General features: G+C 42.1%; 1 protein-coding gene across 1 annotated transcript; it reads right to left on the bottom strand.

The window, feature by feature from the left end:
* Positions 1-735: 735 nt before the first annotated feature.
* On the bottom strand, positions 736-1,116 carry KCNE1 (potassium voltage-gated channel subfamily E regulatory subunit 1). Its single transcript, XM_077807251.1, has one exon. It carries the CDS (start codon positions 1,114-1,116, stop codon positions 736-738), a length of 381 nt encoding a protein of 126 aa, XP_077663377.1.
* Positions 1,117-9,983: the final 8,867 nt, after the last annotated feature.

Raw genomic sequence — 9,983 nt, 5'->3', positions numbered from 1 at the left:
AAAATACAGAGCGGGGCTGATCTGTAGAGTCAGTCGGAAAATTGTATTTACATTTTTCACAGAACAGTTTTTTTACATGCAAAACTGGAAACCAATTTTTTTCTCAGATTTTCATCAAAAACATGGAAAGAAACAAAAATCTTCCACAAAATTTCTCATTTAGTAACAAGATTGTTTTTCCTTCAAACATTTTTTGAATGACAAATTTCAACCAGCTCTATTGATCAGCTTTTTCCATATTTTGAAAGGGTGAATTGCCTAGATGCTACTTGATTGTCAACATTTCTAGTGTGTGCTAGATGAATTCCTGTTTTAGTCACGCAGATTACTACAAATGCTACCAGCAGGTTCTAAATTTTGATCATTGTAAGAATATGGGATGCAGTCTCTAAGTATAAAACACTTTTTAAGCTAGCCTCATTGGTGAGGACTATGCAGTTATGCTGATTTACACGAGCTGAGGATCTGGCTCCTACTGTTCTTGATCTTAGAGATTACTGCAACCTGATATTCAAGGTTGAAAGCTTTGCAGCACAATTGTCCAATTTCATGGAACAAGGAGTGTATGAAATGGAGTGCTCCCACATCATGGTAGATGCTATGCAAAAAGAGATTTTGTGTTCTACTTGCAAAATTATTTTGCACCGGATGGGCCACCAGCAACTTCCATTTATACCAGGTGAAGAACTGGCTCTATACCTGTAAAGTTAACAGACCACCTTTTCTCCCATTTCTCTATGAAGACTTCACCTGAGGAATCTCATTAATTGGTTGCTCCACAGCAAGCTGGTTCTCAAACACACAGTATGATTTATAACTTCCCACAATTCTTGCGTGAAAATTTGCCTCATCCAACTTATGCCAAATATCTGTTTCAATGTACACATTGAATGGGTCGTTTGAGTGCTCAAGCTTTTTGGAGCGGATGTTGCTAAGCATTGTTCCAAATGTGAAAAAGCCAAAGAAACCAAGCAACAAAAGCACATAGATAATTTCCAGATTGTCACTGGGTTTTCCAGCCTGAGAAGATGCAGAGTTATTTGTCTGGTCTACATATTCTTGTAATAATTTGGAGAGGAGTGAATTCAGTGCCGTATCATTAGACACCGTTGCCATCTTCTTCCTTCACTCTTTCCTTTCTGAAGTGGTGATTTCTAGAAAAGCATAAAAACCAGGTACACTTTTAAAACCCAATGTGGCAATAATTCTATACAACTGATAAATATCCTGTCTGCCTTTCTTTCTTAGAGAAGAAAACTATTTCATGGGAGAATGCTGAACTTAGAAACAAAATATTTCGGACCATATCATCGGCTGGTGTAAATTGGCATAAATCTATTAAATTCAGTGAAGATGCATTTAATTTCAATTTCCATCAGCTGAGGACCTGTCCCTTCATGTGTAAATTTATAGTAATGTTTATTATGTAAGTACAAACATCCCAAATAAATTACTACTGCGCTCTCTGTCTGTTCCCCCACTGTGGAAACAGCAGGTGACGGAAGAAAAAGGCAGCAGCCTCCAGAGCAAGAGCTCCTAGGGTTTGGTGATGAAAAGTGCTTCCCTTCACCCACCCTACCTCCAATAAAACAAAAACCAACCACCCTCCTGTAACTGATTCACAGAGCCCTTCTCAAAGAAAGTCACCATGCAGCTGTGAATTTTGCTGGATGGTTAAGCTGACCTCTGGTGACATCCCTGCAAATCAGGTATACTGCCATATAAAGTGCAATCAAATCACTTTGGCACCCGGAATCAAAGATTTTTGGTAATCAATTCTATTTTGATTGAGAGTTTTACACAAGAAGCTTAATGATCATTTCCCCCTTTAGAGTTTCAACACCAGACATCCTGTGCAGTAAATCCTTTCAGTGGATAAGAACAATGTACCAGGATTGCAATACCCAAGTCTCCCTAACCAGACAATGTAACTGACATGTCACTTTAATCTTAGTACAATGCATAGTTTAGCTTTTGTAATAAATTAAAACTAACATTCCCAATCGTATTATGCCCTTAGACTTTTTGAATAGCAGGTATTGTAGTTCAAGGTGACTTCACTGACAGTAATCTTGTAACAAGATAGGAGCTGTCAGTTCTTTATACAGTTTTAATTATGTGAAAACAGAGTGGTTCATTTACACAGGCTCTTCTGATTTAAATGAGATTTTTTTTAGCCATGTACTGTATTTTATTCACTTACATCAAGGGTAAATTTGCTCCTGGGCAGAAGGCCAGCACAAGGTTTATGCAGGTCTTACATGCTACTTGAGCTTTATTTTGAGGGCTTAAGTAGAACTTGAGTGATGCATAGATCTTGTGCTGGCCCTTTGTACAGCAGTGATTTTCACTCCAAACACTCAGTTTAGGAGTAATAGCACTCAAATATGTGCTATCTTGTGAGACTGGTTTAAATTTTCTGTTTCTAGATAGTGTATGACTAATGCTGGGCATAGTTGTTGCGTGAAAGGTTGGGGTTTTTTTTTGGTGAAAACTGCAGATTCAGTGACATCAAAACCTTTGCAAATTCATGTCAATTTTGTCAAATTCTTTTGCCTGAAAAGAAAACCCAATTTTTTATTTTTTTGATCCAAAAAAACCCCAACAAAAGTTATGATGTTTTTATTTGAAATGACTTCTACCCTCCGCCCCCACATTTTCCTTTAACTTAAAAAGGAAACAATCCAAAACAAAAAATGGTCAACACTGAAATGAAACATTTGAAACCAAATGAAAACAGGTTGGTTGATTCAAAATGATTATTTCAACTTTGTGATTCATGAAAAATTTCAAAACATTTCTTTTCAAATTGACCAAAACCATTTTTTTAATTGCCAGCAAACAGAAAAAGCTATTATTTACCCAGCTCTCTATATGACATCTGTAAACAGAGATGCTATGATGCCCTGGAAATGAAAAAAAGAAATGGATCCTATGATTCTTTGACCTTTAAAAAACAGCATTTATTTACCTGAAATATAATGCTATGAAAGTGAATGAAATGAAACACTATTACAAGAACAATATGTTGGTTTCAGCACTAGAATTGTGTGAACCTTTTGCTCTGAAACCCCAAACTATGCAACATTTCCCCTGGGTTTGGGTTCATTGGGAACTTGACACTCAGCTCAAATTTGTAAACATTTTGGAGAAAGCAGCCCCAGGGACTCCTGCACCTCACATTTTCTAGGAAAGATTAATGGTTTCGATCAAACCACAAGAAATTTGATGATTTCAAACTAAAATCAGACAAAAATTGGCCGTTTGGGTTGCTGGGTGGTTCAGGTCGCTCCTGAAATTTGAAAGTATGGCTCAGTCGAGATGTGAACTGAAACAAAACGCTTACCATCAAATTTCATGTAGCAACAGTATCTTTCTACAGCATAGGGGCCCTCGGATTACCTTTTACAACACATAGATGCTCAGTTTAACATTTGCTTGACGAGGGTCCAAATTATCTGCCCACAAGATGGAAAAATCTCCCTTACAAAATAATGCCCAGATCCAAATTATTGCTTTAGACAAAGGATTCTGACAGGTCAAATTTACTTACAGAAAATTATGTCTTGGTAACTTGAGCTCAGCAGGCTAAAATACATTCACATTTCATAGCTGTGGACAGATTCTTTAAAAGCAAAAAAGAAAAGAAAAAAGGAAATTGAAGCCTTTCTTGGAGATAATTATTTCTACAAACTGGGTGGGAAGTGCATCAGCATTATGAATACTGTAAAATGGAAAATGCCACACAATCAACGTAATTAAAAAACAAAACAAGAAATAATTTCTTTGAATCTCCCAGCTGACCATTCACTCTGGAGAGCTATTTGTCTATTTGCTAATGTAAAATATTAACATACATGAGCAACCTTTAAGGACTGATCCGTTAACTTAAATGGGTTGGGAGCCCTCAGGTAACTATCCTCCTACACATGAAAATGCTTCCAAGATAACTGAACTTTCAAAGTAAACACAGTGATGGATTTGTAGAACATGTGTGTGAATTTTTAAAAATTGCAAATGGAGGTGTATGTGAACTACTGCACATTACATTTGGACATTGTGTACACCTACTCCTTCTCCACTGATCTACAATGGATGGGCATAATGGGTGGTTCAAAGATAGCTGTGCAAGTATAATTGTCAAAGATAAATTCGATGGACTACTTCCATTCCGGGTGTGTAAGAGATAAATGAGGACTTTAGGAAACCTTTAAGTCATTTATTATTGGTGTTTAAGTAATTTATTATTGGTTCTAAAGTGCCAGTGGGATTTTGGATTCAGATAGAAAGATCCTTCAGAAGGGTCAGAGGGTGATATTACATTGAGACATAAGAATACAAGGCCTAATTCACGACTGCATTACTCCTGTTTAGCACTTGTGTAACTCCACTGAAACCAGTCAAGTTGCACCAGTGTAAAACTGGAGTCATGCAGTGGTGAATTAGACCTACAGTTTCAATTCCTTGGTGGTTCTCACACAAGAATCAACCCTTGTATGTGGCAATAACTCTAGTGACTACAATGGAGTTGCACCAAGGCTGAAATTGAACTTCTATTCTTTCATGCTCTGTTTATTCCCAATATGGGCGTCTTGTCCACTTTTTCTCCAAATCCTGCCCTTACTGTGTAAGGAAATGAGGGATTCTCTCTGAACTCTCCCTTTGAACCAAGAGCTAAGTTTCATTCCCTCAGTTGCTGCTTGATGTAGGTACAAAAATATCCCTAGCTGCCACTTTGTTGACTTGATTTCCTCATGTGTGCAATCAACTACATCTCCAGTGCCTTTCAGACATTTCAGCCTCACTTCAATTTGCTTTAAACACAACTAAATTAGCACCCAAGCACCTGCTACCTGTCATTCTGACAGGAAGGGTCATAGAGAAGGCCTGCAGGAAGCTCATACAGCACTTCTGTCGGTGAGAAAAGCAGGAGAGTTTGAGGGCAGAGTTCCATCAGTTTCAGTGTGTTTTAAAATATTTATTTGTAAATGTAGCACTATTTAAAACAGAAGGAACCAGAGCCTCAGCTTCTATAAATCAGCATAGCTCCATCTGACTTACATCAGCTGAGGGTTTGGCCCAGTGTTTTCTTTCTCTATTTGTCTGCGGATATTGTTGGGGATGATTTAAATTGAAGGCTTTTCTACACTAGGAGTTTTACACCAATGTAGCTGCACCAGTGCAAACCCCTAGTGTAAGTGTGCTGCACTGGTGCACACTGTGACTTACACTGGTACAAAACACCCTTGTGGACAAGGCTTTAGACAGTCAGTATCCCCTTTCCCTTATTCAAATGTACATTGAACTATATTCACACTGCTCAGTCCTCCCTACTGCCCTCCAACAATCTCTTTATGTGCATGTGCTACCCAATTATCACCCAATTAATTCTCTCTGGCCTAGACAAGAGCCCTGTCACCTGTGAAGCAAGAATGGGAGGAGATGGGAGAGGTACATTAATGGTGGAGAAAAATTCTCCAGAAAACTAAAATTGCTAAATAAGCATCCAATGGCCACTTTGTTCTTGATTTGTATCTTCATCCTATGGGGGCCTATTGCCAAAGAGAAATTAGCCGGAAGTGGCAAATTACAGATATATGGGAAGGAAAATATCAGAGGGGGTTCTCTGCCTTTCAAACTAGTGCTTAAACAGTTCATGTAGCAGTCCAGAAAGTTGGTAAATAAAGCTTTCAAACCACCAGGATCCCTTTGTTTAAAAGCATATTGCTTTTCAGTGGAGTGATCATGAACAATCTCCTGTAGCCGTGCAATCGCAGAACGTGGGCATTAGACGAGCCGGATGAAAAGCCATTACCCACAAACACACGAAGCTCAGCACACTCTGCAACTTGATGGAGAGCCAGATGAATTGTCTGTGTGTGTCTCAGGTTTCCCACCTCCATGACACGAGGCTGCTGAACGCTGGCTTGAAGACTGCCCATGAACACACCTGGTTCCAGGCCTTTCAAATGAAAGTTCAAGTACAACAGTACCATAATAAATCGTCTCTGATTTCTATCCGTCAGTTCATTACCAAATATAAGCATGTGTGACTATGAAGTGGCTGTGCTGAGAAATGAAAGACAGTCGAACCCTAATTCATCCCTAAAAGCATAGTTACAGCGATGTGAGATACACACAAGTACAACGTATACCACACAACTTGAACGGTTAATTTCAACATCTCAGTATTCCTTTGCAGTTTATAGTCTAAATGTCTCATCTGGGTTGGTGATTCTGGCAGGCTCATGCTGGATCAGAAAGCATGCATTCCAAGGAACAAATGCTGAAAAATTCTGTGTGGCCCCATCTCCCTTTTACGGTTGTCACTCAGGGAGAGTGACCCTATTACAATGGTCATAAAAGGACATGATCTTGCACCTGTGATGTCCCGGGGGCTATTGAAATTGGCCATAAAGTGGGCAGGATTGGGCCCAACACTTTTTTTAGGCTCCTTCTGCTTTCCCGTGCGTGCTGAGGTTAGAAAGGGACAGATTTTCATAGTGTGTGTAATGTAGACACAGATGACTGTTAAATGCCCGATCCTCCACTGGGTGGAAATTGGTGTGACTCCCTTCAAGTCAATGGAGCGAGGATGATTTACACCAGTTGAGGATCTGCCCCTAATATCTTTCCTGCCGTAGGACTGTCAGCCATAGAAGCCTACCCTTGAACTCTCTACAGAAGTATTTGTCTTCTGAAAATATAGCACTGTTGTAATCTTTTCACGGGGGGCTGAAAACCTGTGTGCCAATCCAACACATAGATGTTAGCACAGCCCTTTGCCCATAATCACTCCCATAAAATGTCTTGCCACAGTACTGTCCTCATCCATTATACATAATTGTAACCCATTACATCAAAGTGAAAGTGGTTCTCTTCCCCGGCCGTTCACTCAGAGAGATTGCTAGGGTGAGCAGGTTTCTGGAGAGTGGAGTGTTCCACAACTGAGCCCCCATTTTTTTCGTATGGCTTTTAGAAATGTATGCAAGAATCTGAGTGCCAGGATCCCACCAGGGACAGAACAGAAACAGGTAACGTTTACTATGAACAAATGCTGGGCGTAGTTAGATATGTGTTTACAAATCATGGTGATGGGCACAAGAAAAACACCCAAGATAGACAGGGCGCATCTACACGACAGGGTTCTTTCAGCAGTGTGCGGTGTACACACACATTCAGCCCTCAGCAGAGGTATAAACAGCAGTGTAGATGGTAAAACACGGATTAAGCCAGTGGAGTAAAGACATCAGGAAGGGTGTGAGCATGTAACTGGGGTACATACCCTACATGTTCTCTACTCACCTCCCGTCTACACTGCTATTTTTAACAATGTAGAGCTGCTCTGCCGCCCATTGATGGACCCTCTTCCCTTTACAGGGAAAGGCTCTAGCTGTGGGAGGACCACAGGGAAAGGCTGCCATCTCCCCACTGCTGAATCCCCTTCCTGCTGCAGGGAACGACTCCAGCAGGGGGGAAAGGCTCTGACAGGGGGATAGGCAGCGGGGAAAAGGCTGAGCCTTTCCTTGCTGCCTTCCTCCCCCTGCCAGAGCCTTTCCTAGCTGCAGTGAAAGGCTCTGAGAATGGGGAGCAGTTGACGTCTTGCCCCACTGCCTCCCTCTGCCAGAGCCTGCCACTGACTCGTGTCGCTGCACACCATGGTGTGCCTTTCACGTAAACTACATAGCTACCTGTAAACTACACACCACCAGAAGTGGTGTGTAGTGTAGATGTAGCTTTAGGTAGCTTTATGCTTCCACTCCTGTGGAATCAGATTGTTTTCTTCAGCTACACAGATACAGCAGGGCTGGGCTAGTTGGCTTGTTCCTTTACAAAATGTTATGTTCATATGATTACAAGATAGAAATTCAACTCCCACTTCACACATATATGACATGACAGCCTAAAATCATGTGCACAGTGTTTGTCCCTTCAGATCTAGCTACGCTGGGCTGATGCTCAACACATGGACTGCAAAGTGCCAGGCTGACCCTTGGCTCCATACAAATAAACAATAACAACATCAAGTTAAAGACCTTCTCCCTTTTTATTTATCTCCACAAATTCCTTTGCAGGAGGCTTATGTGAACTGTGGCTCCTGTGAGCATTATTTCCCCCATTCTCACTCCAGCCCCTTTGCACTGAACTTTATTTTGCAGTGCCAGCCTGTCTTAGCAAAATACAGTCAAGACTCAGGATTCCAGCTACTGCTGAGAAAAAGAGAAGCAGAAACGAGTGAGCTCTGGAGAAATCTAGGGCCAGATTCGCCCCCAGCTTCACTGGGGTCAGAGCAGGGGAAAATTTGCTCCTAGTTCCTATGGGGGCCCTGCAAAAAAAAGTCCTGAGCAAGCACATCTGCCCAGCTGCTTGCTCTTCCCTTGATCTGTACAAAAGCTGAGAGGCAAACAGGAAAACATGCAAACTCACCTGGCTGTGCAGTTGGAAGAGGCAGGGAGCCAGTGATCTGGGTGCTGTAAGATAGATCCTCGCACTATGAGCATGAGTGGGAGGCAACCTGAAGTCTGGGTGTTGGGAACCAGCCTCAGATTATGTATGTATGTGGGCGGGAACCTGCGATATGGGCACCAGGAACCAACCTCAGACTGTGAGCACGGGGGACAGGGGGGCTGGGGGCAGCTCTGTGCTGGGGGCTGGCTGGGCACGGAGGGCAGGTGGCCCAGAGACACAGCATCCCAGGGGACAGCAGATCTTCAGCAAGTGAGTTGCCTTCTCTCACAAAATAAGAAAGGGGAGTGTGACTTGCACCTGGTACAACGCCCAGCACCTGGCCCTAAGGACACTCAGCCCTTGGCTCCCTTGCCTGCACCCAGTGTTCCCTTGCTCCTGGGTAATCACCCCTAGGGCAGCCACACAATGACCCAGCCTCCTTCCTTTCATCCTATCTTCAGCACATCCCCCCCCAGTCACCCACACGCCTGCTCTCCTGGCATCGCCCCCACCCCCGAAGACACACCACACAACTGACTCCACAGGTCCTGCACACGCTAGTGCATCTATCAAAATTCCTTTCAACATACTTCATCCTGCAGTCCTCACAGCCCGCTCCATTCCCCCTGCCCCACACCTCTTTGGAGTTTGAAGTAGGGAGAGGGGACAGAAAGCTCAGAACAATCATTCTGACGCTCTCTGAAAATGGCTCATTCTTCAGTTGCATTATAAAGTCTGTCACAGGTCGTTGCTTAGCTCTGCATTGATACACTGAATGAAACATTTTGGGAAATAAAAATCATCTGCAAAATGGCTTACATAAATGCTATGACTTTTACAGACATCTCAGTCCTGTGAGACCCCCTAGAGTAGACGTTGGCATTATCCTTCTCAGTGTTAAAGGGAGAGGGAGCCACTTCCAGCAATTGCTCCTTAAATCAAACAGACACATGCAGACTGTGGTGTGGAACACACTATTTACTTCTGTTCATTATGTGAAAAAGGTTTGCTATCCAGGACTAAGGCGTGTCCATTTCCACTGGATAAGCAGAGGGATCATTTGGCTGGCAGTCATTAATGCCTGAAAGGCTTCAGTGCCTATGTGAAATGAAGGGACGAGCTCAACTGGATAGCTTCCATGAGCCCTAAATTCACTTTTAAAATATGATTAAATGTGGCATAATGTGCCCTTCATACTCCCTAAATGCCTGTAACAGATACATCTGGTAAGTCTCCCAGCATGTGCCAGCTGATAATAACTTCCTGTCCCCAAGAATTCTGACTAAAGGTAGCATAGGTTCCAAAACAGAAAATATTGCATTAAGAACAAAATTACCAGCTCCTACTTCCTTTACGTAGTTGTGTTTGTATTCATTGTACATATTCCTTCAAAGCTGAGTGGTCCTTGTAGCACGATTGGACTACCGAAGAGTCTGGAACGTGACCAGTACTTAAAACGAAGGAATGAAGACTAACAAATAAGCATCTTGAAATACTTCTCACACATCCTTGCCAGAAGAGTGGAGCACATTTTT

The sequence above is a fragment of the Eretmochelys imbricata genome, chromosome 1 (genome assembly GCF_965152235.1).
Source record: "Eretmochelys imbricata isolate rEreImb1 chromosome 1, rEreImb1.hap1, whole genome shotgun sequence".
Lineage (NCBI taxonomy): Eukaryota > Metazoa > Chordata > Testudines > Cheloniidae > Eretmochelys > Eretmochelys imbricata.
This window is presented reverse-complemented; position numbering and strand designations above follow the sequence as displayed.